This window comes from Cryptomeria japonica, chromosome 3 (assembly GCF_030272615.1).
Source record: "Cryptomeria japonica chromosome 3, Sugi_1.0, whole genome shotgun sequence".
NCBI lineage: Eukaryota > Viridiplantae > Streptophyta > Pinopsida > Cupressales > Cupressaceae > Cryptomeria > Cryptomeria japonica.
In genome coordinates this window covers 230,898,355-230,915,893 of record NC_081407.1, presented here as the reverse complement: position 1 = coordinate 230,915,893, position 17,539 = coordinate 230,898,355, and the positions used below count along the sequence as shown (strand labels likewise).

General features: G+C 34.7%; 1 protein-coding gene across 1 annotated transcript; it reads left to right on the top strand.

Annotated features, from left to right (window-relative positions):
* Positions 1-12,771: 12,771 nt before the first annotated feature.
* Positions 12,772-17,192, top strand: LOC131048759 (probable disease resistance protein At1g61300). The gene is made up of 2 exons (XM_057982826.2): positions 12,772-13,465; positions 14,725-17,192. The coding sequence occupies exons 1-2, from the start codon at positions 12,948-12,950 to the stop codon at positions 17,138-17,140; spliced, it is 2,934 nt and encodes a 977-aa protein (XP_057838809.2). The 5' UTR covers positions 12,772-12,947; the 3' UTR covers positions 17,141-17,192.
* The last annotated feature ends 347 nt before the right edge of the window (positions 17,193-17,539 follow it).

The following is a 17,539-nucleotide window of genomic DNA, read 5'->3' as shown; positions in this document are numbered from 1 at the left end:
TACTCTTTGGTGCGACAATCAGAGTGCCATTCATATTTCTCGCAACCCAGTGGAGCATCAACAGACAAAGCATATTGAAATCCACATGCACTTCATCAGACAGTTGATTCAGGATGGTTCTCTCATCTTGGAGTATATTCCTACAAAGGAGCAGGTTGCAGACATCTTCACTAAACCTTTGGCATCTCCGCGCTATCTTCAGTTGCGTTCCATGCTTGGGGTGAAGGAAGTTGTCCTTGGGGGGTCTCAGTGAGGCCTTCCTTCATGTTTTCTTTTCAGCATGTTTTTGTATCTCTTTTTGGAGAGGAGTTTTTTCCCACTGGGTTTTCTCCTTTACTCCGCTTTATAGAGATTTTCTTGTATTCGGGTACCTGATCAGGCCTTGTTGCCGGGACCCTCATTTGCATTGTAGTTCCTTTGCTTTCTTCTGCATTGTTTGTAGCTGCATTGTAGCTCATCTTAAGGGGGGGTGTTAGAGTAAAGTAATTAATTAACTTTACTCTCCTCTTAAGATTTCTCTTTATGCTACATTAGTCATTTAATAATTAATATTTAATTATTAAATGCTCACACCTCAGGGTTAGGTTTTCCTTTCGGTGTTGATCTCCTTTATAAGGATTGATCTCTTGTATTATTGTTATTCTCTTGATTCATTTTTTTCTCTGATAATAAATCTTTCTCTTTGTCAGAGCCAAAACCCTTGTATTCGTTCTCTCTCTTTCTCTGTGACAGGTTTCTTGCATGCAGGTTTCTTTGGGTTCTGTGGATTTGTATTTCTCAAATCCTACAGTTCCTTTGCTACTTTGATGTGTGAATATAATTATAATATTTATTATTGTTGTTCTTTTAACACTATTAACTATTATTGCCTTTAAGATGTTGTTGTTATCAGGTGATCCCACAATACTGGGTTATACTTTTTGGTACATACCGATTATTGCTGAAATCATACATTTTTTAGAAAATATAATAATTTAAGCTTTAGAGGTCCCATTTGAAGTAATTAATTGAGGAGAGTTAGATCAAAGGTTCTCAGATCAAGGAGTTCACCCCATAGTGCAACGGTATTGCTGCAAGCCTCCTTCAATGGAGGTTGTGAGTTCATTGCACATGACTTGGCCCCTCTCCACCCTACCATTCAACACCATCTGTTGTTGCACCAGTTTGTTGACTTGGTAGACAACCAGATAGAGGTCTTCTTTGGCCGGAGAGGTAGCTCATTGTTGGTGCACGCCGAGGAGTGATTGATAAATTTGGGAGCGTGCTCTTGTTCCCCCCAATGCTCGCTGGTCGATTGCTCTTTGTTATTTGGCTAGAGAATTGATAGTTGTGCTCTCAGGCTATGTAGGGTGCTTCAAAGAGGATTCTTTGGCCCTTGATTTGGAGATGAGGTCCTCCTTGTGATCTTACTGATTCATAGCTCCAGTTAAAAACGCTTGCCAAAAAAAAAAAAAAAAAGGTTCTCAGATCAAAATTTCATGGATAGAACCTCTCTACTTCTAAATCATACCTGCAATGTATTCTCCTTCACACCTATCAAAATTCTAATTAAAAACCACTTTTACATTATCTTTTGGGGGATCAAATGAATTCATTTAGAAGTTTTTTTTTTTGGTATTTAGTTCTTAATATAAGCTTTCCAAATTGTATAATTTTAAATATATTTAATTGCATTAATACATTTATGTTTTATTTCTTATGAATGTAGGTTTTTCTTCAAACATTAAAGATTATGTTTCACACATGTGGAAAATTTGAAAAAGAGAAATTTTTTTGTAAAAAATATCTTTTCCCTAAGTATTGATATCCTCATTTCAACACAAAAAGAAGAAGTTAATTCAAATGCACAAAAAAATGTTATACATTACAGAGTACACCTCTATTTTAATTACAATTACTTTTTCTTCAAAAGTTAACTAAAAAAATATATGTAACAAAAAATTATGAAAAAATATTCATTCATTAGATATTGGTTGATAGTTCTATATTTCAAAAATTAGAATTTCCTTCTTGCTATAAAAAATGTTATGCATTACCAAATAAATTTCACTTATGAAAAATGTTGATTACTATAAATATTGATTTATTAATAGTTAAATAATAATATCGACAATTAATTTCTAATTATTTAAAAAGAAAAAATTTAGAATCTATATGAAAAATCTCACAAATCAGTAGTTTACTTCATCTTCAAAATGTTAATGGTTTAGCTACTATAGGTTTTAGAAAGCAAAGATCTGATGCAAAATGTTGATTTTAGTGTCAAGTTTGGTCAAAAAGTGTAAACCAGTATTATGGGATCACCCCCTTGTCAATTATATTACTACTTATAAACTATTTTCTTTTGCACGTTGGTTGTTACACACACACACACACACACACACACACACACATATCCATATGTACGTGCATGCATTCATGCATGCATACACACATATATACTTGTATAAACTTTGGAGTTGCTTTCTTCTACTTTGATGGTCTTAATGGTTATATATGTTTTTTTGTCAAAGTTCTTTTGTCACATTAATGTGCTAATATAACTATAATATTTTTTATTATCATTCTTTCAGAATTATGAATTATTATTATTTTCTTTAAGGTGTTATTGCTATCCTTGTTAATTACATTATTAGAAAATAACTATTTTCTTTTGTAGCTTGATTGATATCTATTTATATGCACATGTATATGTGTTTAGCTATTAAATATTTCATTTGTAACTTGGTTGATATTTATATTTATATGCATGTGTGCACATACAAACACAATACATAGATGTGTATACATTGGAGTTACTTTCTTCTATTTTGATGGTTTTGGTGATTGTATGTTTTGTTGTCATAGAATTCCTTTGCCACTTTGATGTATTAATACAACTATAATATTTCTTATTATTTTTTTAGCACTAATAACTATTATTGTAGTCTTTAATAGGCTGGTATCCTTGTTAATTATATTACTATCTATAAACTGTTTTCTTTTGCATCTTGATGTTTTATATATATCTTAAATAATTTGAAATTTCTAAACAACACGAAGAACACCAAGAAAACAAAGCAATACTTATACATATAACTATAAGAATATTAAAAGACAAACGATTATATAATATTCCATCCTTGTCAAAACACAAATAATGTCCTATTTGATCAAACTTTTTATGAATTTGTAATTTTCTATGATCTCACCATTTCCTTCATAAGAACAAGAGATGCATAGCGTCAAGTTCTTGCCCAAAGTGTAAAGAGATAGAAGGGAAGATGAGGAGGGAGAGAAATAGAGAAAGGGATAGAGAGAGGTCGATGAAAAAATAAAAACAAAGAGATAGATATAAAAAGATAGACAAATAGAAAGGAAGAGTTAAAGAGAGATGAAGAGATAGATAAGTATATAGGGAGAGGGAGAGATAAATGAAGAGATAGATAGATATAGAGAGAGAGGGAGAGGGGAAAAATAAAAAACATACATATGATGATGATGAAATTATGATTATGTTAACTACTTAAGACTTGAGACTTCATAAAACATAATTCAAGACAATAAGTGTCAAAGTGACCTAGTGGAAGAACTAGGTTAATGTAAGAGCTACTATGACATACAAAATATTAATTTTGAACTCTTTAGTTCTCTTTGTGATAGATAAGTTGTCTTAAAATGATGGATGGGTAGGATTTTTTACTTTATTAAAACATTCTAGAGTGATGTCTATTTTTAAATGTCTCAGGCTTACAATTTTAAAGTTCCGACGTAAGAGTTAGTGAGTTATAGTTAGCTATAAAAGAATCAAATTGGACCTATTAGTAAATTAAATTTTTGTAAAAAGTGAACCAATCAATCCCATATGACTTAAAATTTATTTAAGACTCAACTCCCAACCTTATTCTAGTAAAGGCCTTGATATGCTAGAATATGAAAATTGTTTGAATAAAGGTTAAATTTTATTTTTGAATGTCAAAATAAAAATGTGAGGTTAAGAGAATCAAATCAATAGAAATTATAAACTAAGCCAAAACATCTAAACATATCTAAAATAATCACCTAACATAAATTAAAAAATTCCCAAAATCATTTTGTATACATGTATAAAAATAAAGTTAACAATCTTATATTTATTATTTTAATAAATTTTAAATATATAAATTATTTATATATTTCTTCCATTAGTCAATATGTGAGTTTACAATTAGGAGGTTGGTTAGATTAGTCATTTTTTTCTAACTCTAAAATTATAGTTAACTATAACTACCTAATCTTATCTTTAAAAATATTTAATTAAATATTTGAAATAATAATTAAATTTATAATAATATTCAATTAGAATCACAATAATAATATATTTGATTAAATTTTTTATAAATGTTTTACGATCATTTTAAATTTTTAAAGAAGAATAATATTTTGTTTATATTACAATTTTAAAATTAAATAATTGTATACTAAAATAATTTATATAATTTAATTTTTATTTTGCATTTTAGTTTGAAAAAATAAAAGTTAATCGAATATAATTCTAATTTAAATTTAATTAAAATATTATAATGATAATATAATCTACAAAATTATAATTAAAAAAATAAAATATAAAAATAAAACTACCTCTAAATATAATATAAACTTATAACTCAAATATTAATAAAATGAAATATATTAACTTATTATTAAATTTATCATTTTAAATAATTTTAAATTTGAATAAATTTTCATTACATTTATCAAAAAGGTCAAATTAAAGTGATTGTACATTGGAGTTAAAAACAAGCGCCATGTAGTGGCGAGTACTTGTCATGATAGTATTATAATAAAAATATTTGTTCTAATTTTTAATTATTATAATTTTGAATCATTATTATTTTAAAATTATATTAGTATAATTATATTTATGTAATATCAACTATAAATCTTATTTTAATAAAATAATATAAATAATTATAATATTAATTTAAAAAAAAGTATAATCCTAATTTAATTTAGAAAATTATATGATTATAATTATAATAATAAAATTAACCTTAGAAGACTTGAACCATTATATTTTACAAAAAATATGTGATTTCAAGTAAAAATCAAGATGTCCCGATTTGAACAATCATTTTTTAATTGGGGATGATTAGAGTTCTACTAAAGAGGGGAGGATGGCGTTGCGTGTGGGTTGTGGTCGAGATAGGGCAGACATGCCCTAGCACATTCTCATTTCTGTTCTACTCTTCGTGCTCGGGGGGGTTGTGTGCTCAACCATGTGGGGGTGTGGGTGTTTTGCAGACTGTGGGTGTCATGGACACTATGTGGGTTAGGGGTTGCAAACCCTTGGCCCTTGGGTGAATGGGTGCTTGGAGAGATCTCAAGGTCACCTAGTTTCAGTTATACAACCTGAACAAGTTTCAGATGATGTTGACTATTGGTGCCATCATGCACTCATTTGCAAGTTCATGGGTCTTCGTCTCTCTTTATCTATGTTGGAATCGTGGGGGCGTCGAGTATGGAATCAAGAGGGAGATATGGAGATACTTTTGGCGGCTAATAGCTATTTTTTGGTAATTTTCACTAATATGTCGGACAGGAATAGGGTGTTTGAAGGGGGCCCTTATTTCTTCAATCAAGTGGGACTCTTTATCAACCTTGGCATATTGGTTTTAATTTCGCTAAGGAGATCCCTTCTCGTGTGCCTCTTTGGGTTCGACTACCGAGGCTGTCGTTGGCGTTTTGGAGGGAGGACATTATTCACTCAATTTCTCTACTTCTGGGCAAACCTATGGGTTTGGCTACACAAACTCAAGATCAAAATGTAATTTCTTATGCTCACATTTGTGTTGAATTTGATTTAAGTAACCCTTTTCCAGACTCTATAGAAATCTGTTTAGGAACATCGTCTTGGGTCCAATAGTTGGACTATGAGACCTTGCCATTTAGATGCAGAACTTGTCATGAGTATTGACATTTATAGAGAAGATGTCCTCGAAATAAACCTCCCCCTTCAGTAGTTTCTGGCCCTCCTCACTCCGCCTCTAGGGAGAATAAGGGGAAAGCTCCTATGTCGGAGGGTCATGCTGACAAGGAGGGATTTACTCTTGTTAAGCCCTGTAATAAGGGTAAAGGAAAGAAGAGAACTTGGATGGACAAACATAATGATGACACTTTTAACAAGTTTGATGTTTAAGAGGACTTGGTCCAGGAGAAAGGAATCCTAGTTGAGATTTCTTCTAGGACTAAGGTTCAAGGAGGCTTGCAGGATGGTAATACAAAGAGAGAGGACTGAGCTTCATCTGTAGAAAACCAACAGGATAGACAAATAGTCACATATTTGATCTCTCAAAGTCAAGGTATCCGAGAGCCCAACGAGGCACAGGTTCCAGATGGTGAGGTGGTGGTGACTTCTGCTCCCCCTTCTTCTAAGGTGCCTTCTGATTCTGTGTAAAGTACCAAAGCTTTTCCTGCCTTAGGCCTACAGAAAAACCTCTGAAAAAGGGACCCTTAGACAAGTCCTTAAATAGTGGGAGGAAGACTGACTAGGAGAAGGTCAAGATCGTTGGTGACACATTGATTGATTCGGGCTCTATGAAGCATATTGATTCCCATTTCTCTTAACCTCATAAATGATTGTTATTTCATGGAATGTAAGGGGGTTGAAGAACACCCCTAGACAAATGGTTGTTCATAGATTAATTGAATTTTAGTCTCCTAATATATTCTGTATTCAGGAGACCAAGCTTACAATGGATGGTTTAGCCAGCTGTGCTCCTCGTATTTGGCCCCAGGGTCTTTGGAAAGGTGTGGGTGCTCATGGTAGTTTAGGCAGCGTTGTGTGCTTCTTGAACGCAAGGAAGATTACTCCCTTATGGTGGATTTCTAGCTACTCTTCTATTTCTATGGCCGCTTCTTATTTTGAAATTGGAGAAAGGTTCTTTTCTCTAAAATTTATGCTCCTACTGATCTCCCAGGCAAGTCTCATCTTTGGTCTCACATTAATTTAGTTTGGTTTCTAGATCCTTTTCTCCCTTGGATTTTGGTAGGGGATTTTAATGTTGTTACTAGTTTGGAAGAGAAATGTGGCCAATTAGTCAAGTTGGACCTTGCTTCAAATTTGCTCAGAGATAATATTGGCTTCCTGAACATCATTGATGTGAAGCCAACTAATGGTGCCTTTACTTGGAATAATAGAAGAAGTGGTGATGAGGCTATTTCAGAAAGGCTTGATAGATTATTGGTATCTTGTTATTGGGTGAATGACAGGTGGTCTACTAGTTCAAAAACTCTTGATTGGAGAGGTTCTGATCATTGGCCAGTCAAGTTTACTGCTATCTCTTATAGAGTTTCTAAGAACCCTTCTTTCAAATTTTAATTGATGTGGTTACGGGACCAATCTCTATAGGATCTTATGGCGGTTTGGTGGCATGAAGGGATGCCTTCTCACAATAGGTCCATGTATGCTTTTGGGAAAAGGCTACAGCATGTGAAATACATGCTCAAGAAGTGGAATAAATAATGTTTTGGTAACTTGCACGCTTAGAAGTTTGTTGCCCAGTCTCAATTGATTACTATCACTTGTAAGACTCAGGATCAAGGGATGTCTCCTGATCTTAGCAAAGTTGAGTCCTTAGCCCTTAAGGAGTTAGAAGAGTGGGAGTTGTGTGAGGAGATTTTTTGGAAGCAAAAGTCTCGTGTGGATTGACTTCAGGAGGGAGATAGAAACACGAGTTTTTTTCATAACTCTATTAAGGCTCGATGGTATGGTAACTTTACTACTTCTCTCATCTCTTCAGGAGGGGCTCAACTCTCTTCTAGGGAAGATATTGCCAGGGAAGTTGTTAGTTACTTTTCGAATTTGTTCACCAAGGAGGATACCATAGCTATGGTGGAGGAGAGGGCCATTCTGGATTGTATCCCCTCTCTAGTCTTAGGTGAGATAAATGGTTCTCTCTTACATCCCATTCTATTGCTTGAATTGGAGGAAGTTGTGTTTCATATGAAAAAGGGTAAGGCTCCTAGCCAGGATGGGTTCCCAATTAAATTTTTCCAAGAATTTTGGGAGATCAGAAAATTTGATCTTTTAGCTATGGTTCAGGAGTCTCACAAGAATAAGCAGTTTCTTAAGTCTATGGATTCTACCTTTTTGGCTCTTATTCCTAAGAAAGAGGAGGCTAAAAGTTTGGATCAGTTCAAGCCTATTGCATTATGTAATGTGATCTACAAGATCATCACTAAATTGATTGCTTAATAAGGTGTTTTGATCTCTATGGAACAAGGTGGTTTTGTGGGTGGTAGACAGATCTTCGAAGGTGTTGTGATAGCAATGGAGGCTATTCATTGTATGGAAACTTCTAAGGAGAAAGCTATGTTCATTAAACTTGACATGGCCAAAGCCTATGATCGGGTGAGTTGGGACTTCTTACAGAAAATCCTCTTGGCCTTTGGGTTTGAGGAGGAGTGGGTGAATTGGGTTCTTGGCTGTGTGACTTCTTCCTCCTTCTCAGTTCTTATTAATGGAGAACAATCTAAGTTATTTAGAGCTTCCTGTGGACTTCGGCAAGGGGATACTTTATCCCCCTATTTATTCATCATAATGGTTGAGGGTCTTGGTAGAATTATTAAATCTCAGGTGAGGTGGGGTCTTATTCAGGGATGGAGTTGGAACAATGAGCTTCCTCCCTATTCTAATCTTCAGTTTGTGGACGACATTGGTTTGATGGGTAGGGCTATAATCAACAAGGCAGTGAATTTTAGGAGAGCCTTGGACATCTATTTGATAGCCTTAGGTCAGATAATTAATGAAGATAAATCTTCCATTTATTTCTTTAATACTCCTCGGCTTATATAGTGTAGGATTGCTAGGATTCTTAGATTTCAGATTGGTTCTCTTCCCCTGATGTACCTTGGGGTTCCTTTGGCTTTGGGATCTCAGTGTCGAGACTTTTGGTAGGATATTTTGGACAAATTTTGAAGTAATGTCAGTCATTGGACTTTTAGGTGGCTATCTTTTGCTGGGAGAGTGACTCTTCTATAGTTTGTGGTGCGGGCTCTCCCCTTATATTGGTGTTTTGTGCATGTTCCCCCCTCTAGCTTTTTGAGGGAATTTGATCCCCTCTCTCGCTAGTTTCTATGGTTTGGCTTCTTCTAAGTGGAGTTTAGTAAATTGGGAGTCTGCCTGTAGACTGAAGCATACTGGGGGACTTGGTCTTCGATCAATTGCTCTTGTTAGCAAGGCTTTGGCGGTCAAGTTGTATTGGAGGTGATAAAACAGTCAAGATTAGGACTGAGTAAGATTCTAACCTGCAAGTACTTTCCTGGTGCTGATAGTCGGGATGTGTCGCGTCTTTCTTTGACGGGAAGGGGATATGAGACACTCTAAAAAAGGGAGCTCAACTTATTAAGGATGGCCTTTTCTGGATTTGTAATGGAGGCTCAAATGCTATTTTTTTGGCAAGTCTCTTGGGATGATCACCCTCCCATTCTTGCTAGTTTCCCTTAGCTTCAATCCTTGTACAACTTTTTTATGAATGTTGGGTGGGTTAAGGTGGATAATTTTAAAACAGTCAGACGTACAGGACATGTAGAGAGTACTTGTTGGAAGGACCCACAAGAGTGCCCCCTGGGTGGCTCTGTTGAGGATCACACTCTATTGGCTAAAATCTTGTAGGGTAGACTATGCAGTTCTCTAAATGAGAAAGACACTTTGGCTTGGGGGCCCAACCCAAAAGGTAAATTTACTGTTGCGACAGGCTATGTTATGTTAGACAAGCAATTGCATGGCTTGGTTGATGTACCTTGGTGGAAAAAGGTTTGGAATAGTTCTTCTTGGCCCAAATGTATTTTTTTCTTATGGTTGGTTGCTCAGAGGAAATGCCTTACTTGGGAGAATCTTTGCAAGAGATGTTTCCAAGGGCCATCTATTTTCTTTCTATGTTTTCACAGTGAGGAAAATAGCTCCCATTTGTTTTTTCTTTGCCCTTTTTCTAGGGAGATTTGGCACAGGTGGTGGGGGGCTTGGCAACATGCTTGTATTCATGCAACCTCCTTAATTGATTTTTGGGTGAGTTTGGGTAGGCCTCATGTGAGGACATTCTTCCTTCAAGTCGCTTGGGCTATTGGGCCTTCTTTTATTATATGGAACCTTTGGTTGGAAATGAACTGGAGGGTGTTTTGTGATAACAAGCTGGAGGGTCCTCAATTGTGGCAGAGTATAATTTGCAGGCTTTGAGAGTCTATTGTTGCAAAGTGTGATTTGGCTAAAAGTGTTGATCCTAGTGACTTTGTAATTGTTCAGAATTTGAACTTGGGAGATAGCAGAGGGGATTGCCCTACTGGTAAAATAACCCGACATGTCAAGCAGAGGATTTGTAGAGATGGGAGGTGGATACCTCCTCCTTTGGGGTTCTAAAGATTAATACTGATGGATCCTCTCGTGGGAACCCATGACATGTTGGTATTGGTGGTATAGGTAGAGGTAGTGATGGTAGTGTTGTTTTTTTATTTTCTTCTTATAAAGAACGTCACTCTAATAATTTGATGGAAGCTCTTGCTATCAAGATTGTAGTTGAGAGAGGTTACTCTCTAGGTTGGAGGAGGATTATCTATGAATCAGATTCCCAGATTGTTGTAGATATGCTTGGCGAAGTGGGCTTTTGAGAATGTAGATGGCTGGGATATTGGAGGGAAGGATGGGTTGTCTCTTGATTATCTTGCGACCTTGGAGAGGTTATTGTTAGAGGATAGAGGTATCTGATGTTGTGGTTGGTGGGTTCTGTTGGATTTTTTTGTTCCTTTCTTAGTGGGCTTGTGGCCTTTGCTTCGTACTTTTGCTTAGATTAATAAATTTTTACCCCTTTTTCAAAAAAAAATAAAATTAACCTCAATTTTTTATTTATTTATTTGTAGTGTAATGTTATATTATTTTAATTATATTTATGTAATATTAATTATAATTGGTCTTAATAAAATAACGATTAATATTTATAAAAGTGAACATAGACATTTTTGGAATAACTTAATGAAAAATATTTAAACTTATGATTACAAGTTATTAAATTATTTTGTATATCTTAAAATGATTAAAGAATTTATGATTTTTAAAAAGTATTAAATAATAGAATGATTTCAAAAAGATATATAAAATGCAATCATAAAGAATACATATAACAATTAAGTTTATTTTTTAATAAAAATATTTGTATTTAATTTTTTATGTAATTTAATTTAAACTAATCAAATCCTTAAATTGATTTTATTATCTATATTTTGAGATTAAAAAAATTTATTAAAATTTATATTTTATTTACAATATTCTAAATAATAAAAAATAAAATACTATTTAAAATAAACATTTATTTTTTTAAATGCAAAAAAATCCCCAAAAAACATTAAAAATCTATCATTCCTAAAAATTTGCTCCTAGAACACCAAAGTTTTAAAACCAATCATAGTGTAGATAAATAATTTTTACAATATCTTAAATTTAAAAATATAAATCTCAACTTTACAAAAACCAAGTTTATTTTGAAAGAAAAAATAATAATCACTTTTGATTGGTGCAAACTAGTTGATTAGTTGTGCTTCAGTGAATACAATAGTATTGCCTACGACAAGTTGTAAATAGTTTTCAATATTTTTTCATTGTTAACTGGTGACAATGGATAAATGTGGTATTAAATAAAAAAACATATTGTATGTACGAAAATGGAAAGTATATATAGAGGAGGCTTCCATACTTCGCACACAATTCCTTGACTTCACAAATCTTCATGGTCTTACATTGAGTAAACACCACAAAGAGACCCTATTGGATGGTGGACATGGCATGGGAGGGATACACCACAATTGAAATTTCTTGCCACTCGCCTTTCACAAATTGTTAGTTCCTCTAATATTACATATGTCAGTACTAGTATTATATAAAAAATGATTATAAAGATATTTTTTATTGTCATGATTTGACATTAATTTTACATTTGATTAATGGAAGAGATAAATTTTATATTTTTTGTTGACAAAAATTAAATTTTATGCCCATGAAAATTAATATAAACCAATCACATCACAAGAGAGATAAATTATTTTTTAAATAACTTTTGTTAAAAAAATTACATGTTAACTTTTGAAAGGATAAAAATTTATTTTAGTTGTAAAAACTGATTGATTCACAAATACAATGACTAATAACTATTTAAGACAAAAACTAATAAATGCCAACATGAAATATCTATTTCAAAAAGAGTGGCGTAAGGAAAAGTCAGCAAAAAATGTGTGAAAGTCAATTGTTTTTATCGGCACGACTTGACTTTGTTATAAAGCTCACATAATAAGTTCTTTGTTAGCGATGGAAATGGACTGTCGGTGTCCCCACAATGCAAATCTGAGAAAGTGGAGTCAGATGTCACGCCGACGACACAAATATACGCGAGGAGGAGGAAAAAAATATGGTTTCAGGATTTTTCGTGACCACAGCGCATCCAAATTGCCAGAGTGATGACCACAACCATTGTAAATGAATATTGACTTTTGTGGGAGAGAGAACGGAGAATTGAGAAGCACGATCGTAAAAGACCCCACGGAGTTTTCTGTACAATTACTTCATATTTTCGGTCTCCCCGCTTTCATTGAATTTTACAAGTGAAAACGAAATGTTTTGGTGCGTTTCGTAGAAGGAGATGAGGATAAAGACGTCTAAAGACTCTTGCAATTTGGATGTTCAGCCGACGTCTGACTCCACTTGATTAGATTTGCATTGCTTATTTCTTTTTCTTTTCCTTGTTATTGTTACAAGGTAGATAACGCGAAAGCCATTGTGTCGTATCGCTGGGAAAGCACGTCGAAATGTAAGCAGTCGTGTTAGACTGAATATGTAGCGTGCCAGTAACGCTACAATCGGATGAAAGGTTTCATAGTTTCTGCAGTTTTATCAAATCCAGCCCAGTCTGGATTAGTTTTTCCATCCATCTTTGGCACTTGAGTTCATGGGGTCTTCCTACTCATCTCAGAGAGATTCTTTTAGTGGATTTGAAAGAGAAACGTTCACTGTATCAAATAAATTATATGATGCATTCATCAACCACCGAGGCCCTGACGTGAAAGGTACTGTGGCTTTTGCACTTTACGATTCACTCGAGGAAAAGGGATTTTGGACATTTCTTGATGATCAGGAATTACAATTGGGAGATTTAATTGAGTCTGTTATAGATAAAGCCATATACTCTTCTAAAGTGCAAATCGCCATATTCTCACCAGGATATGCGCACTCCCCTTGGTGTCTAAATGAGCTGGTTGACATGTTGAAAACCAAGGCTCTGTTTATTCCTGTATTTTGTGATGTCAAGCCTTCTGACCTTCGCTACCCTCACAAGGGAGTTTATAAGGATGCATTCGCTAAGCATGAGGAAAAGGGGAGATTCAGCAAAAAGAAGATTCGCGAGTGGAAAGAAGCCCTCCGGTATTCTTCATACATCTCTGGCCACGAATTCAGCACATCTAATGAGTAAGGCGTACCTTACTTTTGATAATTAGATTTTTACTATTTTATTTTGGTCGTTTGCTTTCTGTTAGCGCAATCAACTTAGGTTTTTGTTTTTGTTGGTTTAATTATCCCCTGCTTTTGTAGATAGTTGCCGTTTTATCCATGATTTAGGGAAAAATCTTGTTGTTGTTCTGTTTTTTTTTAAGGTAATTAGGAGAAGAGCAAAAGCAGTCGAGGATGAATGAATTGTTGTAGGGTTGTTGATATGTTTGTTTCAATAATGATACAAATAAAAAAATATTGCTTGAAACATAAAATATCAATTTTTGTGTTGCATTAATAGTTGTGACTTTTAAGTTGTTATTGCCAGTATCATTAGTTGTAAAAAACAGCTGCACAAGTATAGGAGCCTCTTTTGCACTCTTATTGGTCTCATTTTTTTGGGGCTATTTTGGACACCTTGACAAAAAACATGCTGATGTGGCACCATACTTGATGATGTGGCCCTAAAACATTAATTATAAGCAAAGGAATTGCGAAGTAATCTACTGTAAAAAAAAATTTGGGACTGATTTGAAATTTTCACATAAGATTTTGAGGAGTGCGAAGTTAGGATGGACAACTACTAGATCCTCTCCCCTAAGCAATATTTTTTTATTTTCAGTTTTATTCTCTTTTTTTCTGTTTTACTTTGACTAATATTATATCTTTGTAATTTCATTAATTTATTATTAATGAAACAGTTTACTCTTTCTAATTCTTTATTCTAATTGTTTTCCCTTTCATCTGTAAGTTCTGATCTTTTTGTTAGAATAATGTTTATTTAATACATACTACAGTGCTGGCAGGTGAATATTTAGTATAGACTTTTCCAGAATTCCCCAGCCAACGCATGTTTCCTTTTCTAGATTTTTTGTCTTCTAGAACTCTCTTCACGGTAGACTTTGCAGATAAGATCAGAGTGTTCTGGAAGTCTGCATACAGACTTTAAATACAGCATCCTCCCTTAACATTTGTAACGTAATGTGTGTATGAATATAACAGCATCATGCTGTGAAATATATGAATTTAATTTTAGTGTTGTGATGCTCTGTTTTTCTGTGCAAGTGTATTTCATGTTCTGTTTTCTTCACTGCAAATTCTTTTGTCTGTTAATACTTTTCAGCTAGATCTATATTGTGAATTGCAAATTTCAGTTCATTATCATTCACTCTCTTAATTTTGTTTCTCTTTACCTTCTCCGTATTGATTTTGAATTCTCATTTTCTTCAAATTGTCAGTAATGTCGAGATACTTTGTTCAAAGATTGCCTCGGCCGTGCAACAAAAGGTTGGAAAGACTAAGGACTTCCCAAGATACGTGGAAATTGCAAATCATGAGATCGGTCTTCATGCAGAGGCAGCAGCGACAAGTACATCAGTACAGGTGAAAAAATCGAGTCTTCTGCCAAGAGATTCACATCCAGTGGGCATCGATTCCAAAGTTGAAGAAATGGTAGACTTGTTGGAAGACCCAAAAAATAAAGTTATAGCCGTTGTTGGAATGGGTGGCTCGGGAAAGACATTTCTTCTACAAAATGTATACAATGCCTTAAAATCAAGGTATCATTATTCAATTTGGCTCTCTATATCCAGATCTTATTCTGTCAAGAATTTGCTGCATGATATAGCCTTCCACACAGGTTTAGAAAGGAAAATTGTGGATTTAGAAAGGAAAATTGTGGATGGTACCATATCTGAAGAGACAGTGGCTAAATTGATTCATAACTGTCTCCAAGGGAAAAAATGTCTAATTGTGTTGGATGATCTGTGGACGTTGTCCACAGAAGATAATCTCTTAGATAAACTTGGTCTGCCAGCTGATGAAGATTGTAAAGTTTTGGTGAGCACAAGAAATAGAAAGGTTGCTGTAGATTTAGGTGCTCAAGTTTATGAGATGAAAATTTTGTCAGATGAAGAAAGTTGGAGCTTGTTTTGTTCTTATGCATTCGCAAAATGTGAGGGAAATAGAGCGCCACCGCACATGGAAGAGGAGGGTTGGAAGATTGTACGGCAATGTGGAAATTTACCTCTCGCTATCAAAACGATAGCAGCATCTCTGGCAAACACAACACTTCTCAGCAAATGGGAATCCAAGCTCCGTCAGCTCGAAAGGGCTGCTGCTCCCATTGACCATGACCCTGTCATGGATATATTAAAGTTGAGTTACGATTCCTTGCCAGAGCATCTTAAAGTCTGTTTTGCTTATTTTTCTTTCTTCCCTGAGGATTGCCAGATAGACTGTGAATATCTGATATATCTATGGATAGGAGAGGGATTCATCCCAGCAGGAGCAGGAGAAGAGCAGTGGGATATGGCCTGGGATTGGTTAGATCAACTTGCCCAGTTGTGTCTGCTTCAACTTTGGGAAGCTAAAGAGGAAGCAAGGCTAACCAAATATTGTAAAGTTCATGATCTGTTGCATGATTTGGCCATACAAATATCGCGGCAAAATAAATGTGCTTTTTCTGTTGAGGAAGCCTGTACACATACAAGTGCCTCTGGCTGGTGTCGGATTTTACTAGCCAAGAAAGATATACAAGTCAATGACATCTCAGAGAGCTGTCCTACTTACCTCCGTACAATCTCACTATCTCAGAATGGGTGGCATTTGAATCACGTTCCGACAAATTTGTTTACCTCTATGAGAGGACTGCGCGTTCTGGATTTAAGCTCAACAAGGATCTCTACATTGCCAGCGTCCGTTGGAAAAATGATACTTCTTAAAGTCCTCAATTTAAGGGATACACAGATAAAGGAGGTACCGGAGTGTGTGAAGAATCTGAAAAGTCTCTTGTTTTTAGCACTGCCTGTGTTAAGATCTAAAAACTTACCAGTATTGATGAGTGAACTTAAATGTCTTCAGCATTTAGAAAGCAACATGTTTCTTTCTGATCGCATGCCAAAGGTAATATCAAAGCTCGCCTCTTTGAGAACACTGCGAGCAGAAGTGGACCTGTCCATAGAAGACGATGAATTCATGAGGTTAGAGGATTTGATCAATATGACTCAGCTTCAGGAATTATGGTTAAGATTTAACCATCACATGGAGATGAGGAAGATAGGAAGGATCCTAGCGCAGTTGGTGAACATGCGTCGTTTGTTAATCCGGAACGACACTGGAATTGAGTTTCCGCGGTTTCCCAAGAAAATAAGGGCAATGAAACTTCTGGAAAGTCTTGCATTAACCAGCTTTGCGGTGCCACGTTGGATATGTGATTTGGCAAATCTGAGAGAATTGGAGTTAACAGGCTGTGATTGTAGTAACTACCCAGAGTTGCAAAGAATGCCCAATCTAGTGAGGTTGGAGTTGTATGAGAATAAGAAATGTATAGAATTACCAAAGGCATTTGGGAAGTCGGGAGGTTTTCCAAGCCTCCGTTTCTTGACAATTAATTATTTTTCTATATTAGAGGAGCTCCCAGAATTGGAGGAGGGAGCCATGGTTTTTCTTGAGGAATTCCGTTTGTGGAATTGTATGAAAGTGAAGAAAGTGGGAGAAGGATTGGAGCGGTTGAAAAGATTGAAGGAGTTCAAATATTATGGCTCAGGGACAAATGAAGTGAGGGAGGTATTAAAGGAAGGAGGAGAATATTGGAGTAAAATTATAGGCAACAACCCTCACGTGACAATCCAAGGACAATATATTTTAAGATGAATGTGATTAATATTTTTTTTTTTTTTTAAAATTTTATTTCATTATTGTAATAATTGAAGAGCAATACATACTGACAACAACAATAACAGCAACCGTGCAAAACATAGAACTGATATTATTCGTAACTAATATTTTTTTCTTATTTGGGTTATATTAAAGTTCTATTTTTTATGAGATAGTCTTTATAAAAGAAAAAAAAAAATTCTTATGTTTCGTAAGCATGAATTTTATTTTGGAAATGCATACATACATAGGTGTTAAAAGTAGGGGTTGGGTCTAAGGGTTAGGAATCATTATTTTTGTTTTTGATGAGGCTACCAAAGATATTAGTTGTGATATTTTTGTAGGAATTGTATGTGAATTTATTTTCCCATAAGTGAATGAGATGATGAAGGTGAT

Bases quoted from the DNA above. Each gene is read 5' to 3' on its own strand.
- LOC131048759 (XM_057982826.2), top strand. From the start codon at position 12,948: ATGGGGTCTTCCTACTCATCTCAGAGAGATTCTTTTAGTGGATTTGAA. The intron at 13,466-14,724 runs GTAAGGCGTACC...TCAAATTGTCAG, and splicing joins GAATTCAGCACATCTAATGA to TAATGTCGAGATACTTTGTT.